General features: G+C 46.3%; 1 protein-coding gene across 2 annotated transcripts in view; it reads right to left on the bottom strand.

Moving 5' to 3' along the window:
• Positions 1-16,524, bottom strand: part of Slc12a8 (solute carrier family 12 member 8) — a 131,740-nt gene extending 115,216 nt beyond the window's left edge. For both annotated transcript variants that reach the window (XM_070028713.1, XM_070028714.1), the window contains exons 1-2: positions 16,438-16,524; positions 15,142-15,225 (exon numbers count right to left, since the gene is read on the bottom strand). In XM_070028713.1, coding sequence (XP_069884814.1) covers positions 15,142-15,183 — 42 coding nt within the window. In that variant the 5' untranslated portion in view covers positions 15,184-15,225; positions 16,438-16,524. The remainder of the gene's footprint in view (positions 1-15,141; positions 15,226-16,437) is intronic.
• Between the last annotated feature and the right edge of the window lie 965 nt (positions 16,525-17,489).

Genomic DNA, 17,489 nt, shown 5'->3' with positions numbered 1-17,489 from the left:
AAGCCAGCCAGGGCAGGAAAGACCATGAAACTCTTATCTCCAATAAACCACCAGAAAAATGGAAGTGGTGCTATAGCTTAAGTGGTAGAGCGCTCACCTTGAGCTGAAGAGCTAAGGGACAGTGCCCAGGCCCAGAGTTCAAGCACCATGACCAACAAAAAAAAAGGGGGGGGTGGTGGGAGAGTGCATCTGGTTTCCACAGGAGTCTCCTCCTTTGCTCTGAGAGGCAGCTGGGAGACAGTATGGGCCCAGAGCTGATATGACTCCTGGCTGCTCTAAGTCTCCCAGTGGGAGGCCCAGACTGTAGAATATGTACTTTCTCCTGCACCTCATTTCCCTAAAGATGACTTATCTTTTCCTCCCCTAAATGTCCTCCCCTCAAAGAAGAAGGAGAATGTGGAGGAGGAGGAGGAGAGAAAAAAATGTAACTGGTTTGCAATGGGTTTGGTGACTTAGCGACATAGCATGTTTCAGAATGCTTGGGGGCAGCCTGGGCAGGAAGAGGCTGGTTTTGACACACACACGCACCCTCTTGCAACCCCTGTGTTCTTAGACAAAGAGTGAGATACCACAGCGAGAGAGAACGACAGAAGGAAAGGGAAGGGAGAGACAGAGGCATAGAAAACTCAGGGTGAAATACCACCTAGTAGAATAGTGATGCCAAGGTCTACTTCTCAGACTTCTGGAATGGCACCCTGCCTCTTGGGCCTTGGCACAGAAGCACCAGCAATGGGCACCACCAGCTCCTTGTCCAGTGTCACCACTTGTGAGATGCTATTCAGTCCTCACGTTGCTGCCAGTTCCTGAGGTCTAGACCCAATCAGCAACCCTTGCTCCAGTGTTCCTTCCAGTGTGCTGAGAGGCAGAGACACTGCCTGCCGTAATCAGGCCCCATCACAGGAGGGCGGAAGGTAAGTTCCCACATGGTAGTACTGACACCCTTGTACTTGCTTCTTCCTCTAGGGAAGGAAAGGAATGCCCCCACAGAGTCCATGGCATTAAAGATGTCCCATAGTGCCTCTACCTAGATCTTTCTTTCCCTGAATGGTAGGCAAATAGGTGTATTAGACATTTTTTTGGCAGTACTAGTGTTAGAAACTAAGAGCCTTGTGTTTGCTAGGCCAACACTATACTGCTGAACCACATATCCAGCCCTTCATCTGGTAGGTTTGTTTTTGTTTGTCTTGCCCATACTAGAGCTTGAATTTTGGGCCTCACATCTCACTCAGCTTATTTGCTCTACCACTTGAGCCATACTCCTACTCTGATTTTTTGCTGGTTAATTAATGATGCAGTCTCAAGGATTTTTCTGCCTGGGCTGGGTTCAAATCTCGATCCTCAGATCTCAGCCTCCTGAGTAGCTAGTATTATAGACATGAACCATCCACATCCAACCACCTAGAAGTTTCTATTGCCTGGGGAAACAGGGAGTCAGATGGCTGGGATGAAGGGTGGTGATTATCAGGCCCGTTTTGAGCTAGCTGGATGGGCTTCAGAGCTGGTCCACGAGTGACCACGTAGTGTGTTGCTCACTGTCAGAATCCTCTTTTCCAAGCTCTTAGGACAAGAAACAGGCCCCACCCTCTGCATGCAGAGACCTGCACCAACACTGGGAGCACTACAGATGCCGGGTGCTTTCAGCTTCCAAATAGGTGCTTTTCTCCTGGGAATAGAGCATCTCCAAACATGAGCTTTGTCTAAAAGTGAGAAATGCATCGAATAAGGAATGCTCATCTTCCTGCTCCCAGTAAGCTGCGCTTGGGGGCTGGAGCCTTTGACTCTAAGGGCTGCCTGCCAGTGTTAATGAACACACCTGAAATATGAAGTGACATGTTTTCTCTCTTCTTGTAGGTGAAGGTGAAAAAAAAGAAGAAGCCTAGCGAGAAATTCTACTTTTGCCCACTCAGGTCAGAGATGGGGCAAAGCAAGATGTGGCCTGCCCTTCCCCCTCAAAGGCCCCTTGTAGAGGTGGGGGTCTAACCTCCTCATGGGCCAGCAGCCTGCTTTTGGACTGTTAACTATTTCCTCAGAGAATATGCTCTAGATGCTATTGGCCTGGTAGCCAGGGGACAGACTGGGGGACCTCACTGCTTTCTCCTGAACCATGGTGCCAAGATCTGGGCAGAGGGCTGACCCAGACGCAGGCTGCAGGGGAAGGAGCCTGCCTGACAGGCACGTGGCTACACACTTGCCTCATGGGGGTTTTGTAAAGTTCAAGTGAGACGCTACTCCTGAAAGCTTTCTGTAAGCTCCAACCAGCACAGATGGGTCTAAGTGTAGGTGGGGATTTCTTCAAGGAAGTTGGAAGATACCGAGTTGGAAGCTAGCCCTTCGAGCTGGCTGGTCCCGGCAGTTAAGCTGGGATCCCGGGTCTGTAGCACAGTCCTGGAAGCTGCCCAGGCCAGGCCACAGCAGCCCATCCTTGGAGCTGCACAACAGTGCTTGTGTGGACATTGGTGGCCATCAGCAGGCCACTGATATGGACATGGACTGGGCTCTGCAGGGGAGCACGATGGTGCTGACATGGCAGAAGTCTAATTTCCCTGACCTGGAGCCTGGCTAGCACCTTATCCATGTCACTTAGTCCTTCCTTGATCTCGTCTGTCATGGAACTAACTAGAAAGCCAGTGTCCAAATCTGGTGGGTTTTTGTTGTTGTTGGTGGTGGTGGTGGTGGTTGTGGGGCTTGAACTCAGGGTGCTGTCCCTGAGCTTTTCTGCTCAAGGCTAGCACTCTACCACTTTGAGCCACAGCACCACTTCCAGTTTTCTGGTAGTTAACTGGAGATGAGTTTCAAGGACTTTCCTGTCTGGGCTGGCTTTGAACTGCAATACTCAGATTTCAGCCCCTGAGCAGCTAGGATTACAGGCGTGAGCCACCAGCGCCCGGCAAGAGGTTTCTTCGTACTTGATCTCTATTATCCCCAGCCCTGCCCAAGGCTGTGTCTCTCTCAAGGGCACATTGGCCACACAGCGGCACAGCCCCAGGACTGGCAAGACCCACAGAGGCAGTGAAAACACTGAGACCAATATAGATCCCGAGTGTTCGTCTGTCCCCCCAGACCAGCAGCCAGCTTGCCAAGAGCAGCCATGCTTTCCCTCAGAGCTCGGAGCTCGAGGACACCCACTCTGCACACCTGATGCCATCCCACCAATGACAGAATCCCGAGCAGAAAGGCCAGGGCCACCTAAACAAGAGCCAACCCGGCCCTTTCAACTCTATGGCAAAGGTCTCCTTGAGAAGATCACATCACTATCTCCATGGGATGTCTGTCAAGAAATACACCCGAGGGGCTGGGAAGGTGGTTCAGTGGTAGAGCGCTTGCCTTGCAAGCCTGAGGCCCTGGGTTCGATTCCTCAGCACCATATAAGCAAAAAGAAAAAAAAAAAAAAGCCGGAAAAAATACACCCGAGGAAACCGTTTCAAACATTCCAGAGAATTGGCCTTCAGGCTCAAAGAAGGCCAGGAATAGTTCAAGATTGGAAAACAGTGAAGAGATTTAGGAGACCTAAATGCAATGTATGATCCTGGACTGAACCAGGGGATGGACCAAGGATGGAGAGAGGGAGACACGGCACTTTAGTGAGATCATTGGAAAATTTTGCATATAGAACTATGAAACTATTTAACTACAATATTTCATGATGCTTACAAATATACTGTTACTGGGTAAAAAATATTCTTGCTCGTAGGGAATATACACTGAATTATTTAAATTTATGGATAAAGAGACATGTCTGAAAATTACTTTCAAATAATTAGGGAAAATATGTTGGAAGAGGGAGAAAGGGAAAGAGAGAGCTAATAATAAAGCAAAAAGCAAAATGTTAAGAAGTGGTAAATGTGTCAAGAATGAACAGATTTGCAGGTAGTGTTTTATACTATTGCAAGATTTTTATGGATATGAAATCGTATCAAAATAGAGCTTAAAATAAACAGTTTGCACAGTATTATTGATATATTTAATACAACTGAGCTGAACATCAAAATGGTTAAGATGATAAATTGTATGATACATACAAGGTATCACAATAAAACATGGAATGATGGTAGAGTGCGCGCCTTGAGCTGAAGAGCTCAGGGACAGTGCCCAGACCCAGGGTTCAAGCCCCATAATGACAAAAAAAAAATGGAATGAATAAATCAAAAAATGTCAATGTAGTTCAAACCCCACGACCGACCAAAAAAAAAATTCAATGAAAGCTCTTTTATAAAAGGATCCTAGATGCATTTTTTTTGCATTTTCTTTTTTTTTTTATTGTAAAGATACTATACAGAGGGTTATAGTTACATGAGTAAGGTAATGAGTACACTTCCTATTGGGCATTGTTACCCCCTCCATTGTTTTCCCCTACTATCCCTTCCCTCCCTACCTTCCCGGAGGTTCTTTTTTTTTTTTTAATTGTGATTAAGTGATTATGTTTTTTTAAACCAAGACAATAACAACACCCCCCACCTCAGCTCCCTACTACATCCTTTGCTGCCCAGCATGGACCTGGTATGGCCATGCCCCTTAGCTCCAGTCTCCCTTCAATGGACCAGTCTCCTACAGTCAACAGCAGCCAGGAACTATTAATATTTGCCTTGACTCTTTCAGAAGAAACCACATTTACATAGCTTTTACCACTACTGTTACAACTGTCCTATTTTATTATTATAGTTACCACTAATCTTGTAGGGTGCCTAATTTATCAATTAAACTTTATCACAAGCATTCATATCTAGGAAAACATAAAATAAACATAGGACTCAGTACTATCCATAAGTTCAAGCATCAACTGGGATCTGAGGATATATCCAAGGGCAGTGGAAGACAACTGTGGCTAACAGTGAGTAGTTGAATGAATGATCGTATAAATGAATGAAGGTGTCAGTGTAGCTCAGTGAATATGCCCTGACCTAGCAGGCATGAGGCCCTAGGTCCGATCCATAGCAGGATAAACAGACAACAATACTGCATGAAACATGCTTCAGAACACAGCACTGGGCGTCTCTTCTAAAGTGACAGGATATGTACTTTCCCACCTTCCAAATGATCATGAAATGTCAGAAAAGATGTGGGGTTTCTTTAAGTATGAATCTAGGAGCCAGGTGCCGGTAGCTCACACCCATAATCCTAGCTGGGGCTAGGATCTAAGAACTGTGGTCCAAAGCAGCCCAGGCAGGAAAAAGTCCATGAGACTTTTATGTCCAATTAATTAGAAAAAAAAGCAAGAAGTAAAACTATGGCTTGAGAACCAGCCTTTAGTGAAAAAGCAAAGGGATCTGAGTTCAAGTACTGGCATGCATGCACGCACGCACACACACACACACACACACACACACACACACACACACACACACACACACACACACACACACACACACAAATTGTAATTAATAACTAGAAGAGAGAAAACAAATGCCAGCATCAAATGCAACATTTGGAGACACCCTTGCAGATGGGCAAGGGAAAGGGAAAGATGAAATAATGCAGGGAGCTGAGACGAGTGACAGCTGTCTCCAAGCTGAGAAACTCCAAGTTCAAAGCCAGCTCCTCCAATGGCAGACGTGGGCCTAGAGAATACCACAGATCACTGTCAACTTGAAGAAACCTATGTAACACAGACAGTGTAAAAGATGGAGGGCTGGTAGTAAATGAGCCAGCGTGAATGCTAGCATAATACTAATGCTAAATAAACAGTGGAAAGTTTAAAGTGCGTATTAAATCCCTAGAACAGCCATTCACAAACTTCCTGGGCTCAGGCTCTCTTTAGTTTTGCACAAACTGCTCGGAATGAACCCCAGGGCCTTTCACATGCTGGGCAAGTTCTCTATTATGTCATTAAATCCAAGCCCTCTTTGCTTTCTTGAAAAGTATTGGATGCCCCAAAGACCAGCTATATCAGATTATTTAAAATAGTATAACACCATTAAACCCATATTTTGTTAAGATAAATGACACTTTCATGAAAACATAATGCTTTTCCAAAACAAAATCATTTTCTCTTTGTGAAAAGCATTGTACATTCTGCAGATCTTCTTAATGTCTAGCCTGATAGAAGACAGCTGGGTTCTCAGCTCTCTTTCTGCATTCAATCTGCTGCAAAATGGTATTTTAAACTACACAAAGAAATCCTACTTCCCACAGTATTTCTGACAGTCCTGGGGCTTGAACTCTGGGCCTGGAACTGTCCCTAAGCTTCTTTTACTCAAGGCCAGTACTCTATCACTTGAGCCACAGTAACATTGCTGGATTTTTTGAGAAGTTTATTGGAGATAAGATCTCATAGAGTTTCTGCCCAGGCTGGCTTTGAACCAGGATCCTCAGGTCTCAGCCTCCTGAGTAGCTAGGATTATAGGTATGAACTACTGTTCATACCTATAGTTTTTAAGTTAGAAAATCAAAGAGTCATTTACCACTCTTGAAAAATTGTAGAAAAAAATTAGTCCAAAGAAAGGTGGAAAAGAAGCTCCAGAAAACGATGACACAGGATAAAAGAAACAGTGGAAGCAGTGCATAAACTAGAATGAAAGAAAACCTAGGAGAATTTAAGACCTTCACGTAGGAGAAAGAATTTAAGGCCTTAATGAAGTAAGACTGTTGGTGAGGCATTTCACACACACACACACACACACACACACACACACACTGAACATTAAAATGCTGTTTATCTGTCAAGAACCAGTGGCTCACACTTGTAATCCTAGCTACTTAGGAGGTTGAAATATGTGGATCATGGTTCAAAGCCAGCCTGAGCAGAAAAGTCCATTAGACTCTTATCTCTAATTAACTAGCAAAAAGCTAGAAGCCATATGTGGAGAGGTGGATCAAGTGGTAGAGCATCAGCTTTGAGCAAAAAACTAAGGAACCAGGTCCTGAGTACAAGCCCCAGTACCAGAACAAAAAGTAAAATAGCCGGGCGCCAGTGGCTCACGCCTGTAATCCTAGTTACTCAGGAGGCTGAGATCTGAGGATCTCGGTTCAAAGCCATCCCAGGCAGGAAAGTCCATGACACTCATCTCCAATAAAAAAAACCACTAGAAAACCAGAAGCGGCACTGTGGCTCAAGCGGTAGAGTGCTCGCCTTGAGCTGAAGGGCGCAGGGACAGCACCCAGGCCGAGTTCAAGCCCCAAAACTGACCAAAAAAAAAAAAAAGTAAAATAATAAGCACTTTATTTGTTTTAAAATTTTGAACCAATTCAATAAAGACTAAATGTTCATTACAGTTACAGAAAAATGAAATATTATAAGCCTCAATTATGTAAAAATAATAATCCAACTAACAAATAATTAGGAAATTAGAGAAACAATAACATTATGTGTGTCAGTGTGTATATCAGGAAATGACAAGTAATCTGATAAATAATTAAGATGAAAGTATACTAGAGTGATCACAATAGCCTTGGAGGAAATGAGCCAGTTAGGGTACTTGGCCCTGGGGAATGGCAGGGCTAGAGAAAGGGATGAGGACTTTATGTATGTGTGTGTGTGTGTGTGTGTGTGTGTGTGTGTGTGTGTGTGTGTGTGTGTGTGTGTGTGTGTGTGTGTGTGTGTGCGCGCGCACGTGCGTGTGCGTGTGTGTGTGTGCGTGTGCAGTTTTGATGCTCTCTCTTGTACATGTATACTATTTCCTGTACAAAAAACAATTCCAATCAGATCAAGGACCTCAAAGTAAGATCTGAAAATTTAAATCTAGTACAGGAAAATGCTGGAAGATATAGGCACAGGTAAATTTTTCCTGAATAAGACTACAGATGCCCAGAGTATGAGCCAAAAAATACTTATTTTTTTATTTAAAGAAGAATTACCACACTATTAGCATTTTTAAAAACATATCAGCGGGCTGGCAAGGTGGCTCAGTGGTAGAGCGCTTGCCTTGCATGCATGAGGCCCTGGGTTCGATTCTTCAGCACCACATAAGCAAAAAAGAAAAAGCCGAAGTGGCACTGTGGCTCAAGTGGTAGAGCACTAGCCTTGAGCTGAAGAGCTGAGGGATAGTGCCCAGGCCTAGAGTTCAAGCCCCATGACCAGACCCCCCTCCCCCCCAAAAAAAATATATCAGGGGGCTGGGAAGGTGGCTCAGTGGTAGACTGTTTGCCTCCCATGCATGAGGCCCTGGGTTTGATTCCTCAGCACCACATAAACAGAAAAAGCCAGAAGTGGTGCTGTGGCTCAAGTGCTAGCCTTGAGCTGAAGAGCTGAGGGACAGCACCCTGTGTTCAAGGGCCACAACCAACAAAAATAAATAAATAAATAAATAAATATTTTAAAAATCAGCTTTTTTTTCTCTGCTGACCTCTTGTTAGTAATCCTGTTAATACCTGTATTCAGTGGAAAGATTCACCAAAAGAAGTCTGGGATCTGAGAAACATTTTAGATGTATGATCAAGTGGGATACTGGAGATGGGGAATGAAACCTTTTGAAAAATTAATGCCTGTCCCAGGCTTTTGTACCTTTTTTCTTTTAAAGATCTTTTTTTTTTCTTTTTTTTTTAATTAGCATACATTAATGGCAGAAAGGAGTCTCATGGATTTTCCTGCCCAGGCTGGCTTTGAACTACAATCTTCAGATCTCAGCTTCAGCTGAAGATCACAGGTATGAGCCACTGGCACCCAATCCTGAGATGAGTGATTATTATCCTGATATCTTTTTCTTTCTTTTTGTCTGGCGTGACAAAAACATTCACCAAAATAAAAGTCAGGGAAATATATTTAGGACTTGCTATGGTTTGGATAAATAAAAATTTGATCCCGAGGGTAATACTAGGAGATTCTGTGGATTTTCTAGAGGAGAGGCCTAATGGGAGGTCTTTAGGTCACTGGGTACATGCCCTCAAAGGAGATTATGGAACCTCTGGCTCTGGCTCTGGCTGGCGCTGGCTGGCTCTGTGTGTGTGTCTCTCTCTTCCTCTTTTTCTTTCTCTCGCATAGATATAAAATGATCTCTGTATGCCATCCACTGCCCTCTGCAAAACCAAGCTGTTGCAGGTACCATATCTTTTAATCTCCAAATTGTGAACTAAGTAAAACTTGAGTCAGAGAAGCCATGCTTAAAAAACAAAATATCCAGCTGGGTACTGGTGGCTCACACTTGTAATCTTAACCATTCAGGAGGCTGAGATCTGAGGATCATGATTTGAAGACAGCCCAGGCAAGCAAGTTGGCAAGAAAATCAGTAAGACTCTTATCTCCAATTAGCTACTAAAAAAGCCAGAGGAGAAGCTGGGGACTCAAGTAGTAAAGCACTAGACTCGAGAAAAAAAACAAAAACACACACAAAAAAAACCTCAGTTTGAACTCCAGGACAGGAAATAAGTAAGTAAGCAAGTAAGTAAGTAAAGAAAGAAAGAAATCTCATTCTCACTTAAATGTGGATGCTAGACCTAAAAGGCATTCATACTTATATATTTATGGACATGTATATAAGTACAAAAACACACACATATATAATTTCTTACAACATAAAACATGAATCAAGAGACTACTCAGGAGGAGAGGGGACAATAGAAAAAGAAGGAGCATGAATAACTGAAACACACTGCAAATATATACCAGGGAAACACAAAGAACTCAACAAAAGCTGATAATCAATAAATAGGAGGCTGGGGAAATAAGAATGTAGGTGAGGACCAGAAGGAGGAGGCTGTGCTGGTGTGGAAGATAAATGAGGTTGGATACTGTCCACACAGACTATTGACAACTATGCAAAACAAGGAAACCTGTTTGGGATGCCTTTTTTTTTTTTTAAGAGGGAAGGGTACAGGAAGCATAGTACAGGGGGTGAAAGTGATTAGAATACAATATAAACCTGTGGAGACCTAACAATGAAATCTCCATCTCCTGTATAACTGATATAAGCCGACATAAATGTAAATTTAAAAAATAAAGAGAACTGCATCAAAGCGTGAATATGTACAGAACCACGAGGCCCTTGAAATCGTTTGGTGCATGACAGGACAGACACGTATGTTTCTTGTCACAATTTGCCTGCCTATATTGTTAATTTTATATGACTTGGAGAAAATGATGATGTTATAAATATCCAAATGGCCCTTACAAAAAAAAATAGGATCCCTTCCCCTGCAAGACTTTTGATACCAAACTATTCTAAACCACTTTACAAACACATCTTTTGATTAAGACATTAAAACTCAGGAAGGAGCAAGGTGCTGGTGGTTCACACCTGTAAGTAATCCTAGCTACTAATGAGGCAGAGACCTGAGGATCACAATTCAAAGCCAGCCTGGGGAAGGAAAGTCTATGAGACTCTAACCACCAGAAAATGGGAAGTGGTGCTGTGGCTCAAGTAGTAGAGCACTAGTCTTAAGTAAAAAAGCTCAGAGACATTGCCCAGGCCCTGAGTTCAAGCCCCAGGACTGACACACCAAAAAATAAATCTCAGGAAAGATTAAAAAGCAGAATTAAGGCTTAGATCAAATTACCACTGACAATTACTGAAGATCAAAATGAGATAGTGAACTGAATTATACTGAGGTAGTGTATAAATTACAGTCCACAACTCATTTATATTGTTTTATGAGTATAGACTTTTCTAGTGTTTAAACCATTATTTAGAAGACATATGTCTGGGGCAGAGAAAGTACAAAACAAAGCTAAAATTCCTGTCACACAGGAAGCCAGATCACGCAGTGCTTGGTGCTATAGGAGACCAAGGGCAGCAGCGGCCACATCCTGGGACCCAAGCAGGTCTCAGACTCCAGAGAGCACCTGCTCCATGGTGTCCATCTGGATCTAAGATTCTCGCCTGTAGTCTTCTACCCAACTGACTGTGCTCAGTCATGCATTTCAGTCATTCCAGGTTGATTAAACCTGGTAATTTATATCACGACCTCACAGACTGATCCATAGTGCCTACCTTAGATTTATTCCCTGCCACCATGTACTGAATGTTTCCTATACACAGGGCCTGTGGACATGGATTATCTCCTTCATTCTTCTTGATTCTCTAGAACAGACTGTCATTGTAGCCACTTTATAGGTGACAGGGTGGAGGCTCAGGTGGTAACTTACCCAAGGTCACAAGATGTTAGAGTCAGAATTTGAACCCAGGTGGCATACATACGCTTGGCTACCAGTCCATTGACTTTGAGATCTATAGTCTGTTCTCAGCAAGCCCATTTGTGACTGACCAACCTATACAGAGAGGGATATAGGATAGAGACAGAGAGAAAGAGAGAGGCAGAAAGAAATAAAAAGAGAGAGAGAAGGAGAGAGACAATAACACAGAGATGGGACAGAAACAGAGAGAGAGGAAACAGATAATATACAGTGTCTGATCCTAAAATGATTAAAGCAAAACTCAAATCCATCTATCTATCCATCCACTTATTTGCCAGTCACCATTGTGAGGAAAACTGTCTTTTCTATCAAAGTATGTTCTTTAAAAGCTCCTGCTTTGGCCTGGTGACTTGGTTCTTGTTAAGGAAAACAGGGACTGCTTTGGGATAAGAAAAGATTTAAGTGTAAGGTTTTATCTTGAATTGGTTTCTTTTCAAGATGGTATTACATTTTACCCTATTCACAGGGGCAGATTGTGAACTTGAGCTCAGCCAGTCTGAGCAGAAGGGTGGGGCAGATAAATACCTGAGTAGACTGCTTGTTCTGTGTTTGCTTGCCAGAGTTTTGACTAACAGCTCACACATCTATACAGAAGTAAATTTTTGCCTTGTGTTTATCATTGTGACTCCAGTGGTTCTTGGAGAGTCATATTTATAACACCATGAGCAACAGGCCCCAAGCTCTTAGCAGCATTCCTGACACCCAATACTAGGTTATAGGAAACTTATTAAAGGCCATTCGCTCCACAGTTCAGCTTCCAACACACTAGCTATCTCTGATCTACCATCTGGGTTGTTTGGCTTATACCACTGGAGCAGGAGACATATAGCAGGAAAATAAAAAAATGAAAGCTTGGGCCTTGGCCTCAAACATGCCTGAATTCAAAGTGCTTTAGTCTGGGCTGGGAATGTGGCCTAGTGGTAGAGTGCTTGCCTAGCATGCATGAAGCCCTGGGTGTGATTCCTCAGTACCACATAAACAACAACAACAAAGCCAGAAGTGGCGCTGTGGCTCAAGTGGTAGAACATTAGACTTGAGCAAAAAGAAACTCAGAGACAGTGCCTAGGCCTTGAGTTCAAGCCCCAGGACTGACAAAAAACAAAGTGCTTCAGTCTTTGATTTATCAGACTAAAACAACAGTTTTGAAGAGAACACATATACAAAGTGCTCAGAACACAGAAAGTGCCCATTAAATCACTTCCTTACCCTCCCATCTAGGCTAGGCTTCTGAAATCCACCATGTACTCCCCTTCCACCAATTCTTCTAGAGTTAATACGTTCCACCAGCTAACCATAATGAACACCTTCTAGATCCTCAGCACTAGGCCAGGTTTGGGATGTGACTTGGTTAAGCCATGCATCTGAATCAAAGGAGATGAGAAGAGGCTCACTGCCATGCCTCACAGTGAGGGCAGTGATATCCGGGCTGTGGGAATAGGGGAGCTGGATGGATAGAGGGCAGTGACTTTGAAAGCCATTAAACAAATGGATGCCCTCAGAAAAGATCGCTTTATTAACAATGGGAAGAAAGACATCAGAAAGGTATGAATCAGCCAAGAAATATCCTAGGCTAGACAGTGAAAAGGAGAAGGAAAAAGAGATGGATTTCAGTGTGTCCACACAGTGAGCACCACAGGCCTCCTTGACACTGTGTTTAGATACTGAAGGAGGAGGTGACCCAGAGGCACCTGCCACATCACATTTGAAAGGTCAACATTCTCTTAGGCACAGTAGGGATGCTGAATCTAACTGGTGCCATTTTGGCCATGTGGCAGAGGATAGGATATTGGGTTTAACTAGTGCCATCTTGTCTTCATGGTAGAAGCAGGGAAGTCCCCTCCCAAGTGATGAGCATGCCTGAATTCCTAGAAACAGGCATAGGGATTTGGACAATAGGTTACTGGATCTGCCAATCTTGGGTTGTGAACTCTTAAGCTTCCTGTGACCCTGCCTCCTGATCTGGCCTTATTTAGGCTCAGACCAGCTCAGGCACTGGTACTCCATGCCTTGTGTCCTGTGTCCTGTCTCCTGGCTCTTATTCAGTCACCATGGCATCCCACTTCGCTCTCCATTGGAGTTGATCTGGTTTGTTGGTATTGTTTTTCTGCTCTTTCTCTTCTGCTCTCATGGCTCAGTTTTCTGACAGTGTTAAGTGTATTCGCCAGGATGCAGGTCTTTGTGACAAAAGCCCGCCTGCATTTGCCTGCTTTCCAATAAAGACTCCTGATTCAACCTCTCAAAATGTGGCTTCTCTGTTTTCTCACTGTATGACAACTGACCTTGTCTGAAGCTGTCTGTGGTTTGTTCATTTGGTCAGTCAACTACACTCATTGTTTACCTAAATGCCAGGTGTTGCCTTAGGTACTGGGAGGGTTCCAATGACAAACCTGTTTTGTGTTAAGATTCAGCAAGGAACAAAGAAGATACAAGCACTTGGGCAGGATATGGTTTGACTGACAGGTGGGAAGCATGGGCACAAAAGAGGAAAATGAGAGAAATATAGGCTGGGTCAGCCAGATAAGGACTGAATTCTTGGTGGAGGACAAGAGGAGCCACTGAAGGTTTAAACAGAGGACAAAGGATCAAACAGAGCATTTTGCTTCTCCTTTTGGGAACTCAGGACATCACACTTTTCATCTAGGTTTCTCCATCATGCTTAGCATTATTAATGCTTAGCATTGTTAAGATCTAGCTGGGTACCAGTGGTTCACACCTTTAATCCTAGCTACTCCGGAGGCTGAGATCTGAGGACTATGATTCAAAGCTAGCTGAGAAGAAAAGTCCATGATCTTCATCTCCAATTAACCACCACAAAGCCAGAAGTGGAATTGTGGCTCAAGTGATAGAATTCTAGCCTTGATCAGAGATACCATTCAGATCTGGAGTTCAAGACCTATTCCCTTCTCCCCAAAAAAGAACTAGTTAATAAATATATGTTGAAAGCATAAACAATCTTGTACAGTCTGAATGTCCAAAGAAAACAAATGGAAAGTATATGAAAGATTGGCCAAGCTCAATAAATGTGAGTCCTTTAACAAATGAAGCTCTCTGAGGGTCTCCAATCACCCAAAGAACATGTTCCAAAGCCTTTTTGCCCAGATCAAACACTTCATGATAAAAATATTGAAGAATCTTCAAACAGTGATTTCAAGCTGCCAGTTATTCATTTCTAAGCAGCTTAACTACTTCTTGGGCAACCTGAGATGATAAGAACTGAGGGTGCAGGGGCACAGCTGAGCTGACAGGGAAAGGGGGAATATGTCGCAGTGAGCACTTACTGCCTGTCGGCCAGCATGCTGCATTTTCTCACATGTACCTGTGCATATAAAAGGAGTTACTAGCCAATCTGGACTACTCCACCACACCTAGCCCCACCTTCTTCACATCCCCCATCCTTTATCTTCGAACCTTTCTGGACCTTGTTCTCTTGGAAGGCTTATTCTCTCTGTTTCATGCTGGGAAACACTCCTGCCCTTGTTTATAAAGCATGGGAGAAACCCAGAAAGCAGTTATAACTTTGAGTGATCATGACAGCAGAGATCCTGTGAGCAAACAGTCTCCTGATAAATGACTAAATATGGTCTTCATTTCTACAGGGATTAACCATTTCTGGGGAGAGGCACATCAATTCCATACCTACAGAATGAATAGTTACTATATTTAATTAGATATAAATAGATACAGGGAAAACCAAATAAGAATCTAACAGACATCAGGGAATCCCAGAATCCACTTATTTCAAGTACCTATGAATACCTACTACTTTTGCTTCTCACATTGATTCAGTTTAAGAGGATGAATATTATCTGTGTCTTCACTCTGTATATGGAGAGACTTCCCACGATGAGGTGGAAGGGTGAGAGCCTAAGACAAAATTCACTACAAACAATGCCCCCAAAATTCCTGTACACCGATGATGAAAAATTGTCTGTAATATTTTCTCAACTAAATCCCAATGCCAAAATAAATTGAGTTAATCGTTTGTAACATAGTTATGTTCCCATGATGCTCCCTGTCTGGCAACCCCTGGCTCACAGACCTCTAGGAACTGGAAGGCTACCCCACAAAACCCCTCCTACCTGCTGGGCTGCCTCGTGGAAGAGTTCCCGTGAGGAAGCCATCTGGGTCAGTCTCCTGGCAGTGTCCTGGGTGGGGAGACACTTCTGGAAAGTAAACACCATCCTTCGTCAGCCTGGTTCCTCTTTCCCTTACTACTTGCTGCCCGCCCTTCCTCTACATTAGGCCAGGCCCTGGGTGAGGAGGGAACCTTGTTCGACTTGTCCATAGACTCCATTTAGCGGCCTCTTTGGTACCCACAAAGATCCCAACCCTGCTCCAGAGCACACAGGTGCTTCAATCTTCTGTCCTACAGCCACAGCACCCCTAACTCACTCTTCCCTGAATCCCTTCAATATGTGGGGGTCACAGCCAGAAGCTCAGTCCTTGAGAACTTAGCTTCTATAGGCCTCGGGAATCAAAGGATTCACATAAAGGTCTACAGCAAAGACACCATTGGCTCAGGTGAACCAAGGGCAAACGGTGAGTGCGAGTAGACAGACAGACATAGACATGATGGGGGCTGCGGGTAGACAGACGGGGAGGGGGGGGAGGGCTGTCTCAGGAGCGCCCAGGAGCAGTATGGAGAGGGAGGGCTGGTAGAAAAGGATGCCCGCGCATCCCCCTGAGGGCCCTGTCTTCGCCCTGGCTTTCCTGGTCTCCGGAGGCAGGGACCGCGACAACTTGGAGGAGAAGATGGAAGAAGGGGTGAGGCTTGAGAGAGCTGGCCGTCGGGAGGGCGGCTGTGACCGATGACAGCAGCCGTCGACGGAGCGGGAAAGCGCAGCGAGTGGTGCTCAAAGGGTTGGAGGGCGTGGGGCCAGGGCGTGGCCCGGGTGGGCTGTGGGTGGGGCCAGGGCGTGGCCCGGGTGGGCTGTGCATGAGGCCAGGGCGTGGCCGGGCGGGCTGTGGGTGGGGCCAGGGCGTGGCCCGGGTGGGTTGTGGGTGGGGCCAGGGCGTGGCCGGGTGGGCTGTGGGTGGGTCCAGGGCGTGGCCGGGTGGGCTGTGGGTGGGGCCAGGGCGTGGCCCGGGCGGGCTTCGGTCTGTCAGAAGCGGGTCCGGGGTGGGGTGGGGTGGGGGCCGGGGCAGGTCGGTCCCGTGCCCGCCCACGGCGCGGGGTGGCGCTGGCCACAAGGGACCCTCCCCCCGACTCAAGCCCACCCTCCCCCGCCCGGCCGCCTCGTCCCGCGTCCAGGGCCTCACAGGACCCCGAGACACCCCCCCTTCCCCGCCCGCGCGACCCCACCCCACCCCAAGCCCTCAGGACTCCCGAGGAGGGGCGGACACCCAGCGAGCGCAGCCCAAGTGGCCGCGCCTACCTAAGCGAACAGGAAGATGGGGGACCCCAAGCCTGGCCTCTCGCTGCGGGCCGGGGCTCCGTCCTAGGAGCGGCCCCGAGACGACCCTTACACCTCACACCCGTCCGGGCGACCTCCGCTCCTCACCTGCACCGGGACTGCGCGCTCCGTGCACGCGGCCCGACCCGGCCACGCCCCCTCGATGCCCCGCCCACTCCCGCGCCTGGGCCACGCCCACCGCCACGTGGCCGGCCGCGTCCCAGCGGCTCGAGTCCCAGCTGTTCGGTCTGGTAGTGGTGCCCGCCCTGGCTCGCGCACGCCAGCCTTGGGGCGCCCGGGCCCCGCGGAAGGAGGGTGCGCAGACCCCTCCGCTGCCCAAGGCTGGCCATCTGGGCGGAAGAAGGAGACGGGAACCTTCGCCTGTGGGTGAAGGCTGCGGGCGAGATAAGGTCCTGGATGCACGCTGGCAGTGACCGCCTCCACCAGAAGCTCGGTGCAACCGACTCAAGTGCTCGGCCCGGCGTGGGGGGCACAGACCCCAAAACGGGGGGGGGCGATCCCCGCAGGTGCTAGAGAAGCACATGAGCCGAGAATCACACACACACACACACACACACACACCCGCCCCGGCACCCCCAGCCAGGGGGGGTCCCCCGGGACTGTTTTCCATTAGGAAAGCCCCTCCTCGTCCTCCCCGCCCCCCCCCCCCGCATGATGAGTGGTGGGGGGATTACCCTCACCTTCCACCAGACCCACCACCACTTTCCCAAGTTGGGGTAAAGTAAGGTTTTCAGCACTTCCGGTTGCAGGAGAAAAAAAGAAAAGAAAAACCAAACTACCACGCAGAAAGATTAAATTATCTCCGGTTCCAATCTGGCAGAATTCCTACACTTTAAATAACTTGCTAGGCTTCCATGTGGCTGCGGAGAAACGGGAGGGCAGCTGGGAGTACTTCCCACGCCCACAGGCCTTTGTGAGAGATCCCTAAAAATAGAGGTTGTTCTGTTAAAAACAAAAGGGACGACAAAGCCTGCTACACTGTCACAGCCTCCTCTGCTCCGGCAAAGAAATCA

This window comes from Dipodomys merriami, unplaced genomic scaffold, assembly GCF_024711535.1.
Source record: "Dipodomys merriami isolate MVZ:Mamm:240054 unplaced genomic scaffold, mDipMer1.0.p SCAF_2, whole genome shotgun sequence".
NCBI classification, from domain to species: domain Eukaryota; kingdom Metazoa; phylum Chordata; class Mammalia; order Rodentia; family Heteromyidae; genus Dipodomys; species Dipodomys merriami.
This window is presented reverse-complemented; position numbering and strand designations above follow the sequence as displayed.